Raw genomic sequence first — 27885 nt, 5'->3', positions numbered from 1 at the left:
GTCAGAAGAGGAGCGTAAGTATCTTGCTGGTGTGTACACATGGGTGAGGTCGGATAGGTATGTTGGACTAGAGTCTGACAGTGAAACGTAGCACAGAGAACAAATTTTGTGTTTGATTCTGGATCGAATGGATAGCCAGTGTAGGGTACAGAGCAGTGGGGAGGTGTGCTCTGATCGTGGTACTCTAAGTATGATCTGAGCAGCTGTGTTTTGAACTTTTTGAAGTTTCTGGAGTAGATATTGAGATGAACCAGACAGAATTAAGTTACAATAGTCCAATCTTGAAAGTACTAATCAACACACAAGTGTTTTAGTGGCATCAACTGAAAGATATTTGCAAATTGAGCTGATGTGTCTCAGCTCAAGATATGCAGCCTTGCATATGTTCATGACATGTTGGTGCAATGTGAGAGAACTGTCCAGAGTAACACCTAGGTTTTGTACTGATTGTGCGAATTTAATGTTGGTGTTGCTGATATTTATTGTTTGAGGTAAAGGATGTGAATGAGAAAGTCTTTGTGTTGTGATCAGAATGGCCTCAGTTTTATCATCAGTCATCTGCAGCTTGTTACATGTCATCCACGATTTCACATCAGAAATGCACCTCTCTACAGCATGGATGGTAGCATCAACTTCAGTTGGGTAGCTAGATTTGTATATTTGCGTGTCATCAGCGTACAATTGGTGAGACATTGGATGATGATTTATGACACTTGAGAGCGGCTGAATGTATAGAATGAAGAGAACAAGTCCAAGAACAGACCCCTGTGGAACACCACAACATAGATCAACTGGTAATAATGACAATTATAATAATAATGAGGACTTTGTATAATGCGAAATCTTTAGAAGCTCTAAGCACTTTACAACATAAGACAACACCTATAAGATAAAAAAAGATATAATGATATGATTACAAAAACAAACACCCTGAAATTAGAGAACAATAAAAAATAAAAAACATGCTGAGAATATTTAAGGTAGGAAACATTATTAGGTCTTTAAGTTTGTTCTTGCAGTCGAAATAAGTGAGTTTTGAGAGCCCTCTTGAATGTGATCACTGTGTCTTTGTGTCTAAGTTCAGTGGGCAAGTCATTCCATGTTGCTGGGCTCTGGTATGCAAAAGACCACTGTCCATATGACTTTGTTTTCATAGTGGGAATAATGAGTATATGATTGTCAGAAGAGGAGCGTAAGTATCTTGCTGGTGTGTACACATGGGTGAGGTTGGATAGGTATGTTGGACTAGAGTCCGACAGTGAAACGTAGCACAGAGAACAAATTTTGTGTTTGATTCTGGATCAACTGGATAGCCATTTTAGGGTACAGAGCAGCGGGGAGGTGTGCTCTGATCGTGGTACTCTAAGTATAATCCGAGCAGCTGTGTTTTGAACTTTTTGAAGTTTCTGGAGTAGATATTGAAATGAACCAGACAGAATTGAGTTACAATAGTCCAGTCTTGAAAGTACTAATGAACACACAAGTGTTTTAGTGGCATAAACTGGAAGATATTTGCAAATTGAGCTGATATGTCTCAGCTCAAGATATGCAGCCTTGCATATGTTCATGACATGTTGGTGCAATGTGAGAGTACTGTCCAGAGTATTGTTTGAGGTAATGGATGTGAATGAGAAAGTCTTTGTGTTGTGATCAGAAGGGCCTCAGTTTTATCATCATTCATCTGCAGCTTCTTACATGTAATCCATGATTTCACAACAGAAATGCACCTCTACACCTTGGATGGTTGCATCAACTTCAGCTGAGTGGCTAGATTTGTATATTTGGGTGTCATCAGCGTACAATTGGTGAGACACCGGATGATGATCTATGACACTCAAGAGCGACTGAGTGTACAGAATGAAGAGAACAGGTCCAAGCAAAGACCCCTGTGGAACGCCACAACATAGATCAACTGGGCTGGAGTGTATTCCATTTGCAGATACAATTTGTGTCCTGTTGACCAAGTAGGACTTGAACTACAGTAAGGCAGTATCATGAATGCCAAATACATGCTGGAGATGGTGAAGTAATATATCATGGTCTATTGTGTCAAATGCTGCAGATAAATCAAGGAGGGTGAGAACTGTAATCTTTCCGCTATCCAATGCAGAGAGAATGTCATTAACTACTTTTAGAAGAGTAGTTTCAGTACTGTGGCAAGGGCTATATGCAGATTGTACATTGCTAAAAAGACTATGTGAATTTAGATGAGATACAAGCTGGGATAGAACTACCTTTTCTAAGATTTTTGATATGAATGGGAGATTAGAAACTGGGTGGTAGTTCTTTAAATCATTATGGTCTAGTGTTGGTTTCTTCAACAGAGGCTTTACAATGGCAGTTTTGAAAAATGAATTCCCCGGATGAGAGAAAAGGCAATACTGGATCTAAGCACTCAAGCAGCAGTGATGTTGGAATTAGATCAAGTTCACATGACTTTGGAGCACTCTTCATCAGGATTGTACGTACAAAATCCATAGAGACAGGTTCAAATGCTGCTAATGGTTGCCGCTCAAATTTTGTATCCCAACTGTATGGTGACGATGAGTCAATTGAAATTGTGGTGTCAAGCTTATCTCTAATGGTTTGTACTTTGTCATGGAAAAAATTTGCAAACATGTCTGGAAGGTAAACTGGAGAGAAGGTAGTTGGAAGTGGTGTAGATTTGCTCCTTGACATTAGCTTGTTAGTAATCTCGAAGATCTCTTTGCAGCTGGAACTTCCATGATCTTAGTAGTGTAGTGGGCTGATTTCGCTGCATGGACTATACTTGTGACATTCTTCTTAGCGGCTTCATAGATTTGCTTATGAATAGTGAGTCTGGTAGAAAGCCAGAGCATCTCAGCTTTACGGCGGTCTCTTTTAGCAGTGCGAAGCTGGTCCCTAACACTACTATACCATGGAGAACACTTCTGAATTGATACTCTGCACTTGGTAGCTGGGGTATGTTTGTCAAGCAATGAACGCAGGCAGTTATCGAGTTGTTCTGCAGTAGGAGGTAAGCAATTTGTTAGGCTAGCTTGGATGTTGTGCATTAGTTTGGTTCTATTTATCATACAGAGGTTTCTCTTAGTAGCAGATAAAGGTGGAGGGTTAGGGACTGATACGTCAAGATGGCATATAATGCAGAGGTGATCTGATGCAAGGTCATGGGATACCAGGGAGAACCGTAGAATGTTATCATCAGGTCTATGAAGAATCCAGTCTAAAATGTGACCATGTTTATGGGTGGGTTCGTCAACTGACTGTTTGAGGTTGAAAACATTAATGGAATCTATGAGTTTTGATGTATTTGAGTTTCTATTACAGTCAAAGTGAAAGCTGAAATCTCCAAGAATAACCAGGTTGCCACCTATCAAATTTCCATAGTCCAGGAGATTTGGAAACTGCTCCAAAAAGAGAGAGTCAGCCAGCTTGTTTTTTCTACTAGAAGGAGGGCGGTATAGGCAGAAAAAATGGACTGACCTTTGCTCCAGTGTGAGTGTGGTTTGGACTAGTTGAAACGATGTGTGGTCGAAATTGAATGTTGTGGTGTAGTTAAGACGTTTTATCATGGAGTTCTTTGTGATGACAGCAATTCCACCTCTGTGAGAATTATGGGGGAATGACTTGATGGAGTAACCAATGGGTGTTAGATCCACACACTTGGGCTCATCGCCTGATGTCTTTAGCCATGTTTCTGTCAGGAAAAATACATCAATATTCTGGTCGTTGACAAAATTAACTATTTCTGTGCACTTTTCCGGTGGTCCTACTGACTGGGCATTGAATAATGCAATGCGCACAGGTATTTCTTGGATAGTTGACACAAAGGTTGACAAATTAATAGGGATTTGAATTAGTTATCTAAATTAATGGTCAAACTTTTCTTAAATTGTTGAGCCGAAATAAGGGAGATAACTGGAATTCTTCATCCTGTTCTACGCCAGCCAGCTTTGAAACGTTTCTTTTTTCGCTTCTGTTTACATTTAGGTAATGATGAATGTAGTCCCAGTTTGTTTAGTCTAGAGCACAATGTAGCATGGAGAGCCAAGGAGTGATCATTTAAAGCAATTAATGAGGGTCCATTGTAGCATAAACGGGTTGACGGGCAAGTATCATGTGATGACGGTTTGATACACATTCTATCAATCTTCCTAGCCTTGACAGATACACATTCTATCAGTCTACAATTTTCCTATCCTTGACAGATACACATTCTACCAGTCTGCAATTTTCCATTCCTTGAGAGATACACTTTCTATCAGTTTACAATTTTCCTAGCCTTGATAGATACACTTTCTATCAGTCTACAATTTTCATAGCCTTGATACATACACTTTCTATCAGTTTATAATTTTCTTAGCCTTGACAGATACACAGTCTATCAGTCTACAATTTTCCTAACCTTGACAGATACACTTTCTATCAGTCTACAACTTTCCTAGCCTTGACAGATACACTTTTTATCAGTCTACACTTTTCCTAGCCTTGACAGATATTGTCAGTAGTGATCTTATACAGAAAAGCAACTTTCTTATTCTTACACAGAGCTTATACTTCAACCCTTAATCAAGATTTGTCTAACTTGTGGCAAAGTCCTTCACACTGTATGGCCTGCAGCCATGTTGGCAGCCCTTTTAAAAATATCCATTTTAATTAATGATTTTTGCATACAAGACCCATGACCATAAGAATGTTCTGTTTTGGCCTCCAGCTGAAATGGATGAGTGCCTTAATCCTTTACTAAGCATCAGTCTGGAGGTTTAACTTCCTGATTTGCACAGGATTTATCCATTAATTCAGTAATTTAGCATCCCTTTTGAGTTTACTTATTGTGCAATATTAATTTTCTTTATACATGGTTCTCACGCTTTTCTAAAGATAAAATTTCCAGGTCATTTCCAGGGTTTTTCCAGGATGACATTAATTTTTTCAAGGTTCACATATGACCATTACTGAACGGAGTTAAAGAACATTTTAGATTATAAAACATGCATTTTCTAAATCTAAAGATGGTTCTCTTTCAAGACTCTCCAAAACATCTAAGCCAGAAAAGATGATCATGTAAAAAACCACAAAATGTATCACATGAAACAAGTTTGATTATATTCCAATAAAATCACAACTATGAAGGCTTCAGTAACTTAGGTAAAAGCTCTGATAGTGATGTAGGCAGCAATTAGTTTTTATAAATTATCAAATTCAGATGACTTAGTGATGTAGACGCAGACGAAAAACATGTAAATTTTGAGTATGGGAAATGGCAGCTATGGTTGGTCACGCAGCCTCACTGACATGACGGTGAACGAGTTCTCTCAAGATTTTAAAGCATATAAAAAATTCTTCAGTGAAAAACAATTACACAGCTATAACAATTGGACTTTTAATGTACAAAATAAAAATTCTAACTTTATTTTGCTGACCTGCATTATGTTGCTAAATGGGAACAAGATAATGAACATTAACTAGTTTTGTTTCTTTTCAAACCTTTAATTCTTAAGAATTCTATAGCTATATGCATCTTACAGAAAGTAAACATTTCCTATTTGAGTATTTAAAAAACAATAAACGCAAATAATTAGAATCTTGTCTTGTAATGAAGAGAGTTTAACCCTAAATTTATCTGTACCAATAAAATCCCTAAGATTTTTCAAACAACTTAATCTCCTTAAGATGATCTGGTTAAAAATCTATCATTTAAAAAACATTTTCAAAAGAGTTGATTTAAATTTTGACAAAAGACCTTCAAAATTATATGCTGTTGTATAAACAAGGACTGAATTTTCTGTAAAATCAACTTGTCTTCTTGTAATTTGTTATACCAATCCCCAATCCTGTATTAATACAGGGGCTTGAATCATTTTTTAACCCTTTACCTCATGCAAGCATCTTTGGACGCCTCTACTCCATTCGCATGGAAGCACCTTTTGACGCCTCTATTTCCATTCGCATGGAAGCGTCTTTTGACGCCTGCTGTAAACATCAACCATTTTGAGCTGGTTTTCATTGCGCCACCTTCGGGGAAAACCCCCCTATTAGATACTACATTCATTTCTGCTAATGACAATTACGTCAGATCATGTGGTCGCTGTTTATACACTGGTCAATATCTGCTATTTAAAGTAACTGGGTCATAATCTCCACTCTCCAAAATGGCGGTCGCGGATTTCATTCAGTACTTACAAAGTTTTCACGATTAGAATCACAACTACAAAGGCTTCAATAACTTAGGTAAAAGCTCTGATAGTGATATAGGCAGCAATTAGTTTTTATAAATTATCAAATTCAGATGACTTAGTGATGTAGACGCAGACGAAAAACATGTAAATTTCGAGTATGGGAAATGGCAGCTACGGTTGGTCACGCAGCCTCACTACTGACATGACGGTGAACGAGTTGTCTCAAGATTTTAAAGCACATAAAAAATTCTTTTGTGAAAAATAATTACACAGCTATAACAATCGGACTTTACTCTTAAATTTTTCCGCATAAAATAGATGTGTACCAAAAACGTAAAATGGTTAAAATTGCTGTTAAATGTAACATACACTACATTGCTTAACAGTTCACAGGCAGGTCTATGCATATGTGGTCGACTAGGTAACAGGTGTTCTATTTATAGCACACTGCACTTTGTCACTATGCTATATGAGGTAAAGGATTAATATATAATACAAAGGATGACAATTTCTCATTTCAGCTGAGATTCAACAATTTGGACGATAAATTTGGTTTAAAACCATCCATTTTCTAATACGGGTTTCCTCCGAATATTCCCACCCCATTTTTCATATTTGGATATTTAGGTTGGGGTGTGGGGGTCATTGAAATTGCGTATAGAAAATTTGGAATTTGCCGCCACCATGTGGTAGCGACACATGGTAGTCGCTTACCAGCGGGCCTAGAAAATTTAAACTTATGTCATATCGACTTATACCTGCAAGAAATCGACAGGAAAATGATTCATTTTCTCAGTAATGGCAAGTGTTATAATCGTTATGTCTTTAATCCGCTGAAAGACTAGATGAAACTACAGCATTTATGAAACCTGACCCAGTACTTGCCATTTGCATTACTAGTCACTTCACAAATTTCAAACAACAACATCGGAAGTCCATTAGTCACGTGATATCAACAACAACTCTGATTTAACGTTGTTGCAGAGAAATTCAATTATATTAAATGAAAGTCAGATACCTTTTGTAAAATCCAGCAATCTGGCCAGTCTGATTTATCATGCAGACAGCACATGTCAACATGGTAGTCACATGTTACAACAAAACTCCAGAAGTTGTTCTCGAAATATATAAATATGGAAAAGTTTGTGTTCTTTCGTTTTTGTATTTTTATTACAACCAGTATACGACTTTCATTTTAATATTTTTTTTCTTTTTCTCAACAACATTTTAAAATGTGGGTTAGATCTGTGTACTCATGTGACTAGCAATGCAAATCGCAAGTACCAGGTCACATTTTGACAACACCATAGTTTTATCTTTTCTTTCAGCAGATTAAAGACATAATGATTTTAATGCTCACAATTTCTTTGAAAATAAGGAATTTTCATATTGATATTATGCATGTATCACTCGATCTAACAACGTTTAAAGTTTGCTAGGCCATCCAGTAAGAGGCTACTCTTTGCCACCATAACGTTTGCCTTTTGTGATGTTAGAGTGGATTTTGTACGTTCCACATAAGGAAAGATATGGATATATAGCTGAATTTGAAAATACAAGTCTACTAAACGAATATAATCCACTGAGCATTTGGATTTACTCAGCATATATGTTTACTGCAAGCACCCAAATGATCCATGCTGCACCCTTCAAATATTCTGGTTAGAACTTGATAACTCATGATCAGTTTAGTTACGACTCAATTACATGATTGTTTCGAGGGTCAAGTGGTTGTGGAAAATTCCCAGGTTTTTCCTGACTTTCATCAATATTTGCGAAATTCCAGAACTTATCACAGTTAGAAAAAATTTATCATCTCTCCCAACTTTTTCCTGATTTCCCAGTAGCGTGGGAACCCTGTTTATAGTTATAAATTTATTGTTGACACTGGATGGGCATTGAGTACACTTTTTTCAACATGCAGGGGAAGATATGTTTACGAATCATGACAAAATTAAGTATTTTTAGCATTTATTTATATTAAGCTTTCTACTTTCTTGCCAAATCAGTCAGGCTTTGAATTTTTCCAATTTATGATAGAGAAATGTGAGATTTTCTAATCATTTGGCTTGGATTATCCTAGTTCCACCAAATATAGGCACACCAGGTATTTTGTTTTCAGTTAAGTGGTGAGACTGAACAACTAAAATCAATAAAGTTTAGGCTGTATATTATGTGCTTATATTTTTCTAGAATGTAGTAACTTTGGTCTTAAACATTTCAAACATAAAAAAGTATTTTGGTCTAGCATTTAATTTGTTGAATTAATATACCTTGGTTACTATGGCAGGAATAAAAACAATGCACTGATAATATTATGATCTTAGAGATTTTATACCAAATTCCCCTAATAGCAATGCCTGTGCTCAAGTTTTAAAAAAAACCTTGAAAGAAAACACGAATGACAAACAATTCATACAAAGTTTGAAGATAAAAGCAATATGATCATTTATATGCATATTTATTGACATACATACATACATACATACAATCATACATACTTGGGTGCTGAATTATTTTGATCCAGACACAAGGAATATACTGACAATGACAACTGATGATGAAACAAGCTCTTGTATACTAAGACTTAAGAATTTTATCAAGAAAAACAGATCATCTTTTAAATGTGTTACAAGATTTCCCCGTTGATGCAAACTTTTGATGAGTGGGAATTACTGTATATAATTGTGGATTTATGTTGCATCATGGAAGAAAATAGAATTTTTCATGAATGCCTTAATTTTACATACAAATAAACAGATTTAAATTTATTAAATGGTCCAAAAAATTCAAGTGTGTTCCTCTTTCAAATATATTGTTTATTCATAAAATCTCTACAGAAAAATTTGTTTAACCCAACACACTCTAAGCATGCCATTCCATTAAATCTGTTATGTATGCAATATTTGACAAGCTGTTGTCTTCTAACAAAATTTGATATGTATAAACCATGTAAATGCGTGTGTACTCAAGATGTCAGAAAGCAGCTCAATCCAAGTTTTAAATTCATATCATCAGTACTAGTGATTAACAGAGCACAGAAATGTATACAATGGCAGATTTAAAGTAATATGAAGTCAAAGACTGAAATAAAAAGTATGTTCTGGGGTATAAACTAACATGGCAAAAATACAGTACTTTGTGGGATTAGGTATTAATAATATTCTACCAAGTGCAAAGAATATATTAGGAATCTAATCTGTACTTTGTTTGGCAGTACATACTTTTTATATTCGTGTTTTGGTGAAAAACATAATCAGAAAATAAGTGTGTACTCTTTTGACTTTGGGATAAAAATAAACCCTAAAAACAGACAGCTGTCAAAATAAACCCCAAAAACAGACAGTTGTCAAAATAAAGAAAAATGAACTAGACTTGCATCAGTTGCTAAAATAAATATTTGCATTTCAAAGCAGATATGAGTTTATATATATATATAATATATATATATATATATATATATATATATATATATATATATATATATATATATATATATATAATGAAATGGGCATTGGAAAAAAATGCACACTTAAGTCATCATAAAAAAAGTAAAATTGTGTGAACATCGCTTTTCATATGGGTATGTAACAGAGGCTTCTATTTCAAAAGTGGCACATTTTTGGACAAAGGGGTAATTTTTCAAACATAACAAAAAGGGCATACTGGTATAAATATTTTTCAAACAAAATGGGGATATTGGTATAAGCATTTTATTTTTTTCAGCACCAAAAAAACTTTTTGGTCACAAGCTCTTCCTCATTTAAGTATTCTATATTGAATAAAACACCAATGTATGAATACTAATGGAACATAGCAAAGTTTTAAGTATGGTTTTTAATAATATGGACAACTGGATTGTTTAAAATTACCTGTATGTATTATATTCTGTATTACTTATTTTATTATATTGTATGCACTGTATTTGTAAATCTAAAACCAGACACATCTTCTGTTAAAATCGTGAAACTGAAACTTAAGTGGTGTATTGCATATACCTCACTATATTTTTATATCCATGTAATTTGATCATTGTTGTTCTTGAGTATGTTATTTAAAAACCAATATGAAATTAATACAGACTATTTTTTGGTAATAATAAGTATTTTAATAGAGTCTGTCATGAAAGGCTTCATCATGCAGTAAAGAATGCAGTGTTTAGATATTATCTAGCAGAACAAGAGTAGCCAGAATTTTTCTGAGGCGGTAATACTTTATATAATGCAATCTCTCACAAACAGAAGGAATTCTGTCTCTGCCATTTTTATAAGGTGGAATGAACTTTTTAAACCTGAAAGAAGAGGGGGTTCAGTTTTTAAATTAGAACAGTATCTATGAACAGATCACTTACTAGCTTTAATGAACAAGCATGTGATAAATAACCTTCAACGAATAATGATAAAATCTACATTTATCTTAATCATCAGCACAGTGGCATCAGTCATTCATGTTTATGGCACTACATCATATGCACAAGAACTGCATGCATCAGCAGAGAAATTCACTACGGAATACTAAAAACTGTATTTCAGCCACTGTACAATCTTCATAATGAATTAATCTATGTCAATATCTCATTGCTCAATTGCAAAAGGTCACTTAGTAAGTGCTTGATTATGGCAGTTGATTCAAGCACATTCATGATAACTTGTGTTCATCTTTAAAAACTGTTACAGGTTTTGTTACACTTATGGCAAACTGACTGTGATTTTTATTTGCTAGATCATTTTTATGGGCAGGGGACTATTAAATTAAGGGGGAATTACAAGGATCACATGTCCTGGAGAAAACATTGTTTAACCATTAACTTATGTCACTCTAAATAAATAATCAGATTAAAATTACAATGATTTTTTTCAGTGAAGAAACCTTTTGCTTTCTAGATGACAGATAGAGTATCTTGCAGTCTATGAAACTTCCATAATATCCCATGAGTTTTTTCCAGTATTTATTATTATGTTCAACAAAATTATCCAGAACTATGGGAAATGCATGATATGAATTTGAAAGCCCTTAAAACCAAAACATTTTGTCAAATTTGGTCAATTTCTGCTGAGCAATGTCTAAAAAGCTGTTTAAAGTTTTTTTAAATATTTTTATTAGTGGTGGACATATTTGAAGGTGAATTGGTATCATCAGTATAAATGGAAAGACCTTTATGCTAGTATGCTTTCTGTAAAGTTTGATCAAATTCTGTTTAGCAGCTTTTCATCAGAAGTCATTTAAATGTTTTTCTATTTTCAGCAACAGTGGCCAGTTTGATCATTGATTGACATCATTTGTATAAAATACAAGCCCTCTATGCCAGGATGTTTTTTTGGTAAAATTTTGATTAAATTATGTTAAGCATTTGTTTGTGAAGAAGCCATATAAGATTTTCATAGTTTTAGTAATGGTAGTAATATCTGATGGCAGAATCAGATGTACAAAATTGCAAGCCAGGTGCTCTTGGTCAAATCTGGTAAAGTTCTTTTGAGCAGCTTTATAGAAGAAATCATTTAAAGATTTTATATTGTTGGTAATGGCATATATATTTGAAGACCAAGAACTTCTCTGTCAGATCTTACTGAAATTCTGTTCATTGGTTTAGGTTTGGCAGTCATTTTAAATAATTTTTATAATTTTAGTAACAGCTTTTTTTATGGTGTATCAGCATAGTTTTTACATTGATGAAGGCCGTTCATGCCCACCACTAAATTCAGTCAAAACTGATTATGTGGTATTTGAAACATTTCAAATAGCAATTACTAATGCAGGCAAAATGTACAATGAATGCTGGACCACGCCATCAGCACACTTCTCCTTACAAACATGTGAGCTAAAAATTATGTTGGATGCTGGTGCACAACTACACTGGAATTATAATACATTTATATTATATTAATCGTTCATGCAAACGATGTTTTGTTTTTTTTTAAAATAAAAGGGTAAAGAAAATAACCTATTTAAGGGAGGGTGCCACAACAAGAAAATTTCCATCTCTAGGTTACATTACATCTCCTTTACTCAACATAGCATGACAGAAGACAATTTGTATAACTACTTGACTGGGATTTCTTTCTATCTATGCCATTCCCAAACTAATTTATATTAGTTTCACTATGTTCTAATGCAGGAGAAACAAAAATGTTATTACAATTGCCACATCTCCAGCAGGTGGCACTGGAGTCCAAGTCACAATGTGGGCATACTCTTTGATGAAGGTGTACATATTTTCCTGGTCCTTTTCAATGAGAGCAGTAAGGCTGCAAAATATAGAGAAACATTTTAATAAATCAGTAATGAAAACCAATTCTTCAGGATGAGAAATATTCTTTTTTTTAAAAATAACTCAGAATGAGTCACACATTTTTACGAGCATGTCAAACTCATTATAGAGTATGAAAGAAAAAGAAATTTGTCCATGGGACATGAGTGTCCCACCTGAAACCTGATCTACATGGAAAAGAACTGAGCTGATGAACTGGCAGATACATGGATGGACAATGGTAATGCTATCACATTCATGTGTGTACTTCAATGTAATGGTATGAAAGACACAATTAAAGAGTGATTTAAAGTTATTTCTACAGATTGTTCATTGATAAACAATTTGGACTATACCATTCCATCATGCATGGAGGACATAATTCAGGTTACATCTTTTGCAACTTAGAACAGTCCTCTATTCTTACTAACAAATAAATATGTGTGTGTGTGTGTGTGTGTGTGTGTGTGTGTGTGTGTGCGGATGCATTTGTATTTGGTGTAAACCAAGGACATTCATGAGATTACACACCAATGTACTAAGGACACAACTCAAACCAAGGACATCCTCAGTTGGAAAAATTGTAAAATCTTGCTTCTCCCAACTATTTTAGCCCAGAATAATGTAAAATCATGATTTGTAGGAAGGTCCCCATTTACACACTTGGTACTTGCTTGCGATTCTGGAGTTTATCTTTCTTCCAAAGCTGGCGATACACACACCCAAAACAATGTCCTCAATTGCCTGGTGGAAAACTTGTAGAGAGAGCTCTGCTATCAAATTACATGTTGCAAATAAGTATTATCTCCCTTTATATACAAGTATCAGACACCAAACTTAGCTAAACTATAAGACGATAAGCTGGTGCATATAACAGTTCCTGGGTTTTTAAAAAAATATTTTATGCACGTGAGACAATAGTGTTGGGAAACTCACGATAGAGTCATACCATACACATCCACTACAGGCAGATAAATCTATGACATGAAGTACATAAAAATATGCATGAATTCATTGTAGAGTTGTACCAAAATTGCTAATTATCCGACCATCTGAAAATTTAAGACGTCCTGTTTGCGGCGAGATTTTACACATGTAAAGATATTGAAAAGACATCCATGATATGCAATTTTTTTTTAATGATTATTAAATGAGCTACAAAAAAAAAGTTTGACCATTAAGTAAGATAACCTAATTCAAATCCCAATTAGTTCATCAACCTTTGTGTCAACTATCCAAGAGATACCTCTGTGTATTGCATTATTCAATGCCCATTCAGTAGGACCACTGAAAAAGCACAAAGAAATAGTTAATTTTATCAACGACCATAATACTGACATCTTTTTTCCTGACAGAAACATGGCTAAAAACATCTGGCAATGAGCCCAAGTGTGTGGATCTAATACCCACTGGTTACTCCATCAAGTCATTCCCCCGTAATTCTCACAGAGGTGGAATTGCTGTCATCACAAAGAACTCCATGATAAAACATCTTAACCACACCACAACATTCAATTTCGACCACACATCGTTTCAACTAGTCCAAACCACACTCACACTGGAGCAAAGGTCAGTCCATTTTTTCTGCCTATACCGCCGTCCTCCTAGTAGAAAAAACAAGCTGATTGAATCTCTGTATTTGGAGCAGTTTCCGAATCTCCTGGACTATGGAAATTCGATAGGTGGCAACCTGATTATTCTTGGAGATTTCAACTTTCACTTTGACTGTCCCGGAAACCCAAATACATCAAAACTCATAGATTCCATTAATGTTTTCAACCTCAAACAATCAGTTAACCAACCCACCCATAAACATGGTCACATTTTAGACTGGATTCTTTATAGACCTGATGATAACATTCTACGGTTCTCCCTGGTATCCCATGACCTTGCATCAGATCACCTCTGCATTATATGCCATCCTGATGTATCAGTCCCTAACCATCCACCTTTATCTGCTACTAAGAGAAACCTCTGTATGATAAATAGAACCAAACTAATGCACGACATCCAAGCTAACCTAACAACTTACTTACCTCCTACCACAGAACAACTTGATAACTGCCTGTGTTCACTGCTTGATAAACATACCCCAGCTACCAAGTGCAGAGTATCAATTCAAAAGTGTTCTCTATTGTATAGCAGTGTTAGGGACCAGCTTCGCACTGCTAAAAGAGACTGCCATAAAGCTGAGAGGATTTGGCTTTCCACCAGACTCACTATTCATAAGCAAATCTATGAAGCCGCTAAGAAGAATGTTACAAATATAGTCCATGCAGCGAAATCAGCCCACTACACTCCTAAGATCATGGAAAGTTCCAGCTGCAAAGAGCTCTTCGAGATTACTAACAAGCTAATGTCAAGGAACAAATCAACACCACTTCCAACTACCTTCTCTCCAGTCGACTTTCCGGACATGTTTGCAAATTTCTTCTGTGACAAAGTACAAACCATTAGAGATAAGCTTGACATCACAATTTCAATTGACTCGTCATCATCATACAGTTGGGATACAGAATTTGAGCAGCAACCATTAGCAGCATTTGAACCTGTCTCTATGGATTTTGTACGTACAATCCTGATGAAGAGTGCAACATCACTGCTACTTGAGTGCTTAGATCCAGTATTGCCTTCACTAACTGATGTTATTAATACTTCTCTCTCATCCGGGGAATTCCCATCATTTTTCAAAACTGCCATTGTAAAGCCTCTGCTGAAGAAACCAACACTAGACCAAAACGATTTAAAGAACTACCACCAGTTTCTAATCTCCCATTCATATCAAAAATCTTAGAAAAGGTTGTTCTATCCCAGCTTGTATCTCATCTAAATTCAAACAGTCTTTTTAGCAATGTACAATCTGCATATCGCCCTTGCCACAGTACTGAAACTACTCTTCTAAAAGTAGTTAATGACATTCTCTCTGCGTTGGATAGCAGAAAGGTTACAGTTCTCACCCTCCTTGATTTGTCTGAAGCATTTGACACAATAGACCATGATATATTACTTCATCGTCTCCAGCATGTATTTGGCATTCATGATACAGCCTTACTGTGGTTCAAGTCCTACTTGGTCAACAGGACACAAAATGTATCTTCAAATGGAATAAACTCCATCCCAGTTGATCTATGTTGTGGTGTTTCACAAGGGTCTGTTCTTGGACCTGTTCTCTTCATTCTGTACACTCAGCCGCTCTCAAGTGTCATAGATCATCATCCAGTGTCTTACCAATTGTACACTGATTACACCCAAATATACAAATCTAGCCACCCAACTGAAGTTGATGCTACCATCCAAGCTGTAGAGAGGTGCATTTCTGATGTGAAATCATGGATGACATGTAACAAGATGCAGATGAATGATGATAAAACTGAGGCCATTCTGATCACAACACAAAGACTTTCTCATTCACATCCTTTACCTCAAACATTAAATATCAGCAACACCAACATTAAATTCACACAATCAGTACGAAATCTAGGTGTTACTCTGGACAGTACTCTCACAGTGCACCAACATGTCATGAACATATGCAAGGCTGCATATCTTGAGCTGAGATGCATCAGCTCAATTTGCAAATATCTTTCAGTTGATGCCACTAAAACACTTGTGTGTTCATTAGTACTTTCAAAACTGGACTATTGTAACTCAATTCTGTCTGGTTCATCTCAATATCTGCTCCAGAAACTTCAAAAAGTTCAAAACACAGCTGCACGGATCATACTTAGAGTACCACGATCAGAGCACACCTCCCCACTGCCCTGTACCCTACACTGGCTATTGATTCGATCCAGAATCAAACACAAAATTTGTTCTCTGTGCTACGTTTCACTGTCGGACTTTCATTAACACATCATGAATTATATTTGTATCAAAAGTTCTGTTGTAAACAAAGTCTAATTAAAACAAACACACAACATGTAAAAACAAAGCATCAATCTATATTGTTTTTCCAGATTTAAAGAGGTTTTTAACAATAGCCAAAATGCTCAGGATGTTCTACTGGACCAACTTGTATTTATAACTTGAAAAAACATTTATTTAGAGCTGCATTAGATTGTAATATTCATACTCATTTAGCCTTTTTTCAGCATGTTTTATACAGAAGGCGACGCAGGAAAAAGAACTGTTTAAAACTTCCAAACAGCTATACAAAACACCTTTACGTGGTACCTTGAATTAGTATATGTATAAACTAAGTGATTTTGAAGGTGAACCAAAGGAGTGTTGTACCATTAAAGCATATTCTTGTTCATTCATGGCTCCAAAACAATAAAACAGGATAAACTATTTGTAAAAAGTATTAGAAAATTATCCCGATCCACTAACTTTATACATATATGTACTCTCATAGAACTCTGTTCTTCACTTCTGCAATTACTGAACTTTATAGCTATTTAGGAGGTTTCAATTCAGTTAACATAGTTAAGTTGTTGTTGTTATCTATGTTTATAGTCTACCATTATTCTTTGTGTTGAGGTTGAGATAAAACACTATACAGATTACAACAGAAATAATGTATGCATCATCGATTTATTCAACCAAAGTGAAAAATACAAAGCCTCCTTGAAATAGACAATATGGGTAACACAAACATTCGTTCTTATTTTCAACATTGCATCTGCACATGCCTGAGAGAGAGAGAGAGAGAGATAGAGAGAAGATTTGTACGCATATTTTGCAATGAAGGTATTACTCTATTCTGTCAAAAAGTGAATAGCCAATAAGGCGAGTTTCTTGCCATAAATGCTCAAATCCAGCCAAATAGTATTGTTACAAGCCTGGGGTATTTGCTTCATTGAGCGGTGTCAAACCCTGGCAAGAATCTGGTTGAAGTCATAAGTTTACCCCAAATTTCCAAAGACTTCTATACAACTTCAGTTGTAAATTAGAAAGCCTGATGTGTTCATTCTGTACATAAATTTTTCGCTAATCAATGCAAGGCCACAGATCTCAAAACTTGCCAAATATCTATCAACCTCACATCTGCATGATCTTCATCAACTTTCCATACTGTCAGCAGTTCATGCCATCAAAACTATCCAACTACCCTCTAGCACAGGGAACTATTTTTACTGCACCACCTTAGGCCAGTCAATTCATGGTTTCAAGGCACATCTCACCAGTATAACTGCATCACATTTGCCACCATGGCGACATAAACGGTATCTGCTGAGTCCCTTCTTGTTTATTCCTTTGTGTAATTTACCGGTCTCCTACCATGAATACTGCCACTGCAGTCACACCACCAATGTACACCATTAGGTTTTAATAGGAACTATATTACTCCAGGGACACTCATGTGGTTTTGACCTGAATTCACTAAAAGTTAACCATGGCATCATGGAAATTCACTAACACTTCACTCCATCATGTTTGCTCCTACTAACTGGCTAATTACTTCAGGCTAAGGAATATTTCCAATGCACAGAATTCCAATAACCAAACAAATAAACACACAAATCTAAGAATTCCTTATAACGGGCTGATATAACCAAATGAGCATACTCCAAAGTGGTGGATTAGTCCGAAGTGTTATGTTGTTGCTGTTGTAGGGTTTAACGCCATTTTTCAGCACACGATAGGCTATACGTGTCAGCCAGTATTAATGGTGGGCAAAGCATGTTATGTCATACTAAAGTCTAATTGCAGGACAATCAGTCAATCAATAAAATCAGTCAGTCAATAACAACAAGATATATATTCAAATAATAATGTAATTGCCCTAAGAACAGTTGTAGACGAAACCCGTATAGAGGTTACAGTTACATAATACTAGCATGGGATTCAGATTTGATTTTAACATAGCTTTAACAATCGTTTAGACATATCACTATGTCTGCAGTGTGGCAGCCTAATGTCGAGCATTGGGGCATTATGCCGCAGACATGTAGCATGATGCGTTATGTACATTATATTTAATTATACCTGATTTAATATATATTTCAATTTAATTGTCAGTTTTAAATTTTTTTATTTTTCATTACATGATATTGTCATGTAAATTTATTCACTAGAGATGATGTTTCTTTCAGAAAGTAATTTGACCTTGACTGTTAGTTTATAAACACTAGGTGTTGATTAAATCCTGACCTTGTTTCAAAATTTGCAACATCCACGTAAACAAGTTCTTTCTTTATTTTAAAATGATTGGTTATTGTCGAGGTCAAGATGGGACTTCGTGTTTAAGATGTAAACAATTTTTTTATTATTTCTTAGAGTAAAATGATTGGTTTTCATCAGGGTCACACTGGGTAGATGTGATCTTTAACAAATACTTAGTTTCTATAAGCTTCAAAAAGATGATCACATGACCCCTTGTTTATGTTTTAGGATAAGATATAACCACTGTTTTGAGGAGTTATTCTCAGTAGAAGATGGGCTGTTAAACTGGAAGCTGTATGTTGTGCTGTTTGGAGTTATTTCAAATTACTTTGATTCAAAAGGATTAATTCTGTTATTTTTTGGGAAAATACATGTGCTCATGTGTGATTCTTAATCAAAGGCAGTTCTTATAAGAAATTTATTTTGATTTCCAAAACCAGTGATAATTCTTGTTTCTACAAGGAACTGTAGACTTCAACACTAAGGATTGCAGCATGTGTCTTCGTCTTCCATCTTGGATTCTTCCTCGGGATTCGAACTTGAAATCAGTAGAACATTTTGTTATTAGGACTACTAAAATTTTATTCTTGGATTTTTACAGCATTTTCAGGGAAATAAATTATTGTATTTTTCAAAGCTTGTTGTTTTTACTCTTTCTTGTGTTACTGTTTATTCAAGCCTAAACATGTGACATAAGAGATGTCTCACACAGTCACATTATTTTGACACCAGGCCAACTAGTCATAACACTAACCTCTTAATGCTGAGCGCCTAGCAAGGCAGCTGTTATTACCATTTTTGTGTCTTTGTTATGACTCAGCCTTGGTTCGAACCCGCAACCTCCCACATCTGAGGCAGACGCTCTAACCACTAGGCCACCTGAGCGGCTATATTGATTGTTAAGACTGGACTAGATATGCAAACATGGCCTTGTTGGTCATAATGTACCATTGTCCATGGTCTCCGTGATTTTGTCAAATAGTGTGTATCCTTAGTTTACATAGATTATACAGAATATTTGTCTAAATGTGTGCGTCCTCGCTTGCATTTCTCAATTTCATATTCCTTAAAACTGATAATACAGTTCCCTCCTTGATACATCATCATCTGCTATTAATTTACTGCGAACTGATAATACAGTTCCTTCCTTGATACATCACCATTTGCTATTAATTTACTGCCTCAAACAGTATTTATTTTTGCTCTAACATCGCCAGAACAAATGTCCTCAGTATGTGTATCCATACACAAGTCCTCAATATCCACCCAATACAAGAATGTGTGTGTGTGTGTGATTTGGATTTATAATGTAGTTTGAACAATTTTTCAGTCATACAGCTATGATGTCTGCAGTGTGTCAGTTTTTAGTGATGTCTAGAACTGGGGCATCATGCTGCAGACAACCAGGTTTCATTCTTTTATAGTACCATATGCAATATTCAAACCAGCACAATGTTGTGTCCAATAAATGTAATTGTTGCCTTTCCTGCTGTTTTTCTAAGAATCAGAAGATTAATTGTTATACTTCTATTCTGGATGTTAGAACATTTTAAAAGCCGATTGTCCCTTACACCATCAATTTGTTTGTTGTCTGCTGGATAATATTTCATAATAGAACTGGAAGCAAAAGCTGGATTATGCAGGTGTTTTACATAAGAAAAACATCAGCACATTAAAGCATCTGAGGTGCTTCTGTAAAGTTTGGTCTGATTCCCTGATGAAACCAATGAATATAATAATGAAAACCCCAAACTGGACTTAATCCAGACAAGCTATATCAAAATTTGACCACATCCATAATATTTTCATTATTTTGTTGCTATTATTCTGTTAGCTCATGTAAATTTAAGAGCCATTTCAGTAAAATGTACAGTCAAATTGTAAGAGCTGGCAGGTATGGGATGGTTTATAAGAGATCTGAACCACACTTAATTCCAGTTAGAGTGTGCCCATCTAAAACCATGCACATAATGATTGAGTATTCTGGCTGTCTGTGACCATGACAGTACTTCATCTGCATTTGTGCTTTCTCTAATCAGAAAAACATGCCAAACTTCCAACCTATATAATAACCATCCTAACAGAATCAAATCCCCATCTGAGATAGTGACTGTCAATGAGATGCCATTTATCATTGTTAAACTGAAACCTGAGCCACATTCACCCTCAAAAAAAAACCATGGCAAAAGTAGTGCACTGAAATTTCTTCTGGGTGATATTATCAAACTTTATGAGGATGATAGCTCCAACACCGAGACAATGAAATAGAAAATCACAATTTTCTATCCAGCAGCCAAAATCACAAAAGAAAATTTGCTAAATTCCAAATATCTTGCTAGTAGCTGGTAAATATAAATCCATCCAAGGAACATGGATCATTTCCCAGCAGACATTCTTTTAGCTGCTGGTGTGAGTCATCACAGTCAGTTTCGGCTCTCAGTCAGTTGATTTGATCATTTCCCTAACAAAAATTTCCAGAAATCTTTGAAGGTACTAGGGCATCAAACAACCCATGAAAGAAAAATGAAAAAAAAAACATCTGAAGCTATTAAGAAACATTGTGAAAGTTGTTATTCTTGTTGTGGGGTTTAACGCCATTTTTCAGCACATGATAGGCTATACATGGCGGCCAGTATTAATGGTGGAGGAAGAACCCAGGAAAACCTCAGGAAGAACCGCCGACCCACAAAAAGCTACTGGCAAGCTTTCTCACATACCCACATTGGCCGAATCCGAGACTCAAACCCACGCAGACAGAGGTGAGATGGCAGTGATCCGTAAGCACTTTAGACCACTTGGCCACTTAGGGCCCCTATTGTAAAAGTGCAAATGTCAATGCTTAATTTCCTCCCTTACCTGTTCGTCTACAAAATTAGTATCAGAGACAGAGTATGCTGTTGATTATTTTCTTTTCTTAAAATGTAAAATCAGTCTACAGCTGTAGCAAATCAATAGATTTTATCCCATTTGCAGTTTACTTATCATTTTTCATTTATCGATTACTGCTTAGAACTTCATTAGAGTTGAGTTGTAGCCTTTTATACTTTATAGCATTAATTTCTAATTAATATCTGAAATTTAAATTTATAACATTCATACAGTTGCAATATACACCTGAAGAGTACTATAAGCATAATTTCACACTTAGTGCATATCAGATTCTACCTGTTAGTAGTGACAGTTGGCCTAAACATTCATCCCTCCAAAGACTGTCAATATGTAGGGTTCTGTTGTTTATCTTCACTGAGCCTGGACCAGTTCATGCCCTTGGATAAGGCACAAATGTTAAATTAATTAAAATTCCTTATCTCTAACCCTTACAAAAACAAAAGCAGAGTGAGAAAGCAGGCAGTTATGTAGCTAGGATTGGTACTGTAAAAAACACTGCTTATATTTTTGTGTGTAGATGTAATGTGATGTGATTTGGATTTTTAACGTAGCTTTAACAATGTTTCAGTCATATTGCTACAATGTCTGCAATGTGGCAGTTTATAGTGATGTCTAGCAATGGGGCATCTTGCCACAGACATGCAGCATGATGTCCCACCCAGTCACATTATCCTGACACCAGGCCAACCAGTCCTAACACTAACCTCTTAATGCTGAACACCAAGTGAGGCAGCTGTTAGTACCAGTTTTGTAAGTCTCTGGTATGACTCGGCCGGGGATTGAATCCACAACCTCCCACATCCAACGCGGATGCTCTAACCACTAGGCCAACAGAGCGGTTTTTTGTGTAGATGTTGGCTTTATTTTACATAAAACTGTAGGAACCATACTTGATGTTTGTGTGTCATTTGAACAGAAATCTAAAACTAAGAAACATATACAACTAGAAATAAACAGTGCATGAGTTTCCTCCCATTATCGATCTTTAGATTAAATATGACCAAAGGTATGGGAATTGACAGTTTCTTTCTCTCTCAGTGTGTTTGTGTGTGTGACACCTCCATCAACTGAATGGAGGCTGAAAGATGGTAAGATAGTGATGACAAATGTAGATAAATTTAACCAAGAGAATGGAAATTGGCAGTCTTTTTCATGTGTGTGTGTGTGTGTGTGTGTGTGTGACACCTCCATCTACTGAATGGAGGGCTAGAGATGGTATGATAGTGATGATAAATGTAAATTGGAGTGAATTCTTAATATATGTAGATAAAAAATTCCTAATCAATAGAAATTATGCGTATATTTTGTTATTCCACCTTTAAAAGAAAGTCCAGGAATGTAAAGGCACAATTCTTTTAACCTTTACTGGATGGATCCTGTCAATGACTCAAATTGCAAATACCCAAGTACCAGTCAAGTCTGCCAAATCAAGTACTCAAGTTCTAATATTTTATACATTGCATTCCTACTACATACCTCATGAAATGCATATGGCACACTCCTACAGAAAATTGGTTACTTCAAAGAGTTGGCAAAATTCAGTCCATCAATACTGATAGCTCCAGAATGACAAGTTCTTGTTAATACTAAGCCATTCATACATATAGTGATTAGTGTCTATCTGACTGACAGAATGAGTCTGCCACTATTAAATACCCACCAAGGCGCTTACATCAATGTTTGCAATTGACAGCAGACATTCCTGGAAAGAAATGCAGCCTTTTATAGTCCACCATGTTATATACATTGATGATTGCTGTTTACATGAGTAAAATAAACTTGTTGTAGTCCACATGTCATTTACACAGACGTCTGCTGTTGGCAACAGATTATCGCAGTAAAATAAGTCTGTTACAGTACAAATGTCATTTACACAGACGTCTGTTGTGGACAACAGAGTATCGCAGTAAAATAAGTATGTTATAGTACAAATGTCATTTACACAGACGTCTGTTGTGGACAACAGAGTATCGCAGTAAAATAAGTCTGTTATAGTACAAATGTCATTTACACAGACGTCTGTTGTGGACAACAGAGTATCGCAGTAAAATAAGTCTGTTATAGTACAAATGTCATTTACACAGACGTCTGTTGTGGACAACAGAGTATCGCAGTAAAATAAGTCTGTTATAGTACAAATGTCATTTACACAGACGTCTGTTGTGGACAACAGAGTATCGCAGTAAAATAAGTCTGTTATAGTACAAATGTCATTTACACAGACGTCTGTTGTGGACAACAGAGTATCGCAGTAAAATAAGTCTGTTATAGTACAAATGTCATTTACACAGACGTCTGTTGTGGACAACAGAATATCACAGTAAAATAAGTCTGTTGTAGTAAACCTGTCATTTACATGTCTGGTGTTGACAACAAAGCATCCCAGTAAAATAAGCCTGTTGTGAACCAAATCATTTGCATTGATGTCTACTGTTGACAATAGAGTATCACTATGTAAACTAGTAAACCTGTCATTTACATGTCTGGTGTTGACAACAAAGCATCCCAGTAAAATAAGCCTGTTGTGAACCAAATCATTTGCATTGATGTCTACTGTTGACAATAGAGTATCACTATGACAGTAGAATATGCCTGTTGCATTATACCATGTCATTTATTTGGCTGTCTGCTGTTGATAACAGATTATCCCAGTAAAATAAGCAGCCCTGATGTAATGCATCTTTCACTAAGTACCTTTACAACAATGGATCAATGCTCACAGTACATCTCCCTAATATTAGTAGTACATGTTTAATGATTCTCAGAGCTTTGCCATCCATAGGTGGTGCTCTAGTTTCGTATTTTAGGGTTAGATTTTTAAAGAAAAAGAATTTTACAAGTTTTCCTCACTAGTTATACAAGCTATTTATAAAAGACATTGAATATATTGTTCAAAGAACTTTTAATTCCCTTTATTCTGGTCTGTTATTGATGGGTGTAATTTAGGCGATCAAGTGTACAGCTTGGGTGTAATTTAGGCTACTGAGTATACAGCTTGGCCTTACTTTAGATGTGCACCTATAGAACAAAAGTGCTAGCTCTTCTTGGTCATCTCTGCTTCCAGGATTTCAGAAATAAGTTGTAAAATAAAGTTTCTTACATCTGATATAGTTGGTAATTCATTCATTGCACTCTCAGAAACTAGTATTGTCTAGTCTGGCAGATTTCATTTTCCCTATTTTAATAACTGCTAAAGATAATGTACTATAGATTAGTTCAGTCTGACTTTTCATTTTGGATAGGGCAGGTACAATTTCCACAAGCACAACATCCAAAGAAATTTCAGCCACAGTACATGAATGTAACATTGAGGTATGCCAACATTCTGTCCATTGTACATTTTGCAAATGCATAAAACTTCACCTTACACCCACCACTCTCTCTGAAGTTTACAATATTTGTAGAGCTCACCTATGTCTAGACTCTGTAAACATGTCAGTCTTACATCAAACTAACTAACCTAGAGAGACACTCCTTAAGAACAGTGTAGTAGGGGTACTTCGAGATTAAGAGAACACAGTTTGGAGTGTAACATCTTGCTTGCCCAAATTCCAGAGTTGCTGGTGATGTCTCCAAACTAAAGTACAGATTCCCCTGCTCATCCTGTAAGGAAAATAGAATAAAAATGTATTACTGTTAATGGATTATATGGTTACTACAATGGCAAATTTAAGGACTCAACAAAGTTTCATCTGTGTAAAGAACAGAACTCCATTCCCATGCCATGAATATTACACCAGTCACAATGTAATTTATATCTTCTAAAACCATAACATCTTACACCCACGAAATTAAATTTTTTATTGTAAAATAATGTTTCTCATAAAAACACTTACCTAATCAAATAAATGTATGGATTTCATTTTCCTACCTCCTATATCCAGCCCTGCTAGAAAGACAAAAATGAATCCCATATATGTGTATATAGGATTCATTTTTGTCTCATATATATATATATATATATATATATATATATATATATATATATATATATATATATATATATATATATATATATATATATATATATTAAAAATAGTCTAAGTAATACACAATGCATCGTTGTCTGGCCCCTTGTTGGGCCCCTCTTTGTCTACTTTGGTTTCTCTGCCCAAACATGATATCACTGCAGCCAATATGTTCATAATGTAGTAACTAAATTTAGATACATTGTCATGTTGAACCAATCAGATGACTGAGTTGGAAAATGTGATCAAACACTGTATATCAGTTAGGGCGACATTCATACTGCAACTGGGACACCTGTAGAGATGCATTCCTTTCAGTGCAGATGCTGCATTTAATTTTTAACATTATTTCTGGAAAGAACCACCTGCATCCCCTCCTTCCACCATATTAGTTGGACATTTCTTGCATAGCATACTGTTATGGCTGGTGCAGAGTGCGGTGACAGGATTTCCCCTATTATGCCAAAGATTATTTATATTTACAAATAAAGTTTATATTGAACCTATGTATTGTGTGTTATTTAAACAAGAAAAATATTATTTATGAGAGAAAAAACTGCTGTTCCAATATGCCATTATAATTATCTACCCATGTCACCTTTACATGTCTAGCCATATGCTGCATGCTCATAATTTTAAACCTAATACAATATGTCAATGTATTTGCTGGGAAGCATGGAAGGAATTAATCATAATGTGGCCAGTATATAAGTATTCTCAGTGAAACATAATTAGAATCATCCTTCTCTGTCAAATACATTACTCAATCACATTCTCAAAACATGATGCAGAACACAGTGATAATTATATGTATTATGCAACTATTCTGATATTTGTCAAAGTGCATGTACTTGGTGGTTACAAATGTACTGGATCTTTCTTAGTTTAAGCTTGCTCAATACATCTGCAGGGTGATGTGGAAGGTCTTAATTATGGAGTGATTAGAAAACTATATACAGTGTGACCCCGCTATAACACGGTAGTTGGGAGCCATAGAACCCGACTGCATTATAGACCAAACTGTGTTATAAGCAACCAGGTCAGTTAGCTGAAGAAAATTTACCCCCCAAAAATGGGCACAGTTACCATCTTAAATTGATGCATATTAAATGAGAAATACACCTGTGGTGAAAACAGAGAAGACATTTATGATAGTTTACTTTATTTAGAGAACCACAAATTGGTACATATATGTGAATCCTGTTTATATATAAACGTCTAATGTATAGCATGAATAGAGTATCAACACCATGTACTCACCCATGAACCTCATCATATACATAGAATCCACAATACAAGTGCTTCCATCGAAAATATGCATGCACACACAGCTTTAAAATATTCAATAATTTTGTAACAGATCATATTGGTCTGAATTCAGTGGAAAAACAAAGCACAATCACGTAACGAATGATGAAGCACATTTTAATTTACCTTTCAGCACATTCCAAGTCGGTCAAAGTTAGTTTGCATTTTAAGCCGCCATTGGTAGCGTTCGTAAGCATATACTTTTTCCATACAAAAAAGAAACTTTCGCAGCACAGTTACCGTGTTCCAGTCACATTGGAAAATGCAAAAATCTATCAGATTCCATCACTTTTATTTAAGTTTGGTACTGACTTCCTTTGGAAAAAAGTTCTTTGTTGTTACTGAAAGATTGTAATCGGCTGTCTTTGATGAAGGGTGCATGTGCTATTGAAATCACCGCTAAAGGACAGCTTTGGGGAACCAAACAAATGCCTATTTCTTATTGTGGTGGCAACATCAAATAACTGTATTGCATGATTGAGGCTGTTATGTTTTCCATTTGCCGAGTACGTTTTCATAAAGGGGCCCCAAGTGGCAGAGTGGTATAAAGTGCTCTCCATTACGGATCACTGCCATCTCACCTCTGTCTGCGCTGGTTCAAGTCTCGGATTCAGCCAGTGTGGGTATATGAGAAAGCTTGCCAGTAGCTTCTCGTGGGTCGGTGGTTCTTTCCTGGGTTTACCCAGGTTTTTCCTCCACCATTAATACTGGCCGCCATGTATAGCCTATCGTGTGCTGAAAAATGGTGTTAAACCCCACAACAACAACAACAACAACGTTTTCATAACAATGGGTGCTTCAAAGGTAATCCGTTTCCTTTGAAATTTCAGCAAACTATTGTATCTGGGTACATTTTTAAAAAGGAACTGGCTGTTGTTTGGACTATTCTAGTTACTGTCCCTCCACGCCTATTGAATAAACCAATAAATAAGATGTATTTTTTTCAATTTTTTTTTTTTACATTGTGGTAGCAGCGTGATGCTGTCTTCCATGCATGCATCTGAAAATTAAAAAAGGTCAAAGGACGAAAGAGACGCAGGTGTTCTGATGACAGGGATTATTACGGAAAATGTGAGTGTCCTGAAGGATTTAATTCTGAGTGAAAAGAAGAGGAATTTTACTTAACATTCACATACAAATGTCAGACTTTCTAAATATATTAATTACTAGCGAGCGGCTGAAAATCCGATGAGAGATAGATTACGAG

At 35.6% G+C, this 27885-nt stretch overlaps 1 protein-coding gene across 4 annotated transcripts in view; it reads right to left on the bottom strand.

Annotated features, from left to right (window-relative positions):
- The window catches only part of LOC149784426 (DENN domain-containing protein 3-like), a 432202-nt gene that overhangs the window by 349823 nt on the left and 54494 nt on the right, over nucleotides 1-27885 (bottom strand). For all 4 annotated transcript variants that reach the window (XM_089932491.1, XM_089932490.1, XM_089932493.1 and 1 more), the window contains 2 exons: nucleotides 24863-25005; nucleotides 12298-12406 (listed from right to left, as the gene is read on the bottom strand). In XM_089932491.1, the coding sequence (XP_089788617.1) occupies nucleotides 12298-12406; nucleotides 24863-25005 (252 nt within the window). The remainder of the gene's footprint in view (nucleotides 1-12297; nucleotides 12407-24862; nucleotides 25006-27885) is intronic.

This window comes from Sinohyriopsis cumingii, chromosome 14, assembly GCF_028554795.1.
Source record: "Sinohyriopsis cumingii isolate HCF-2022 chromosome 14, ASM2855479v2, whole genome shotgun sequence".
Taxonomy (NCBI): Eukaryota; Metazoa; Mollusca; class Bivalvia; order Unionida; family Unionidae; genus Sinohyriopsis; species Sinohyriopsis cumingii.
This window is presented reverse-complemented; position numbering and strand designations above follow the sequence as displayed.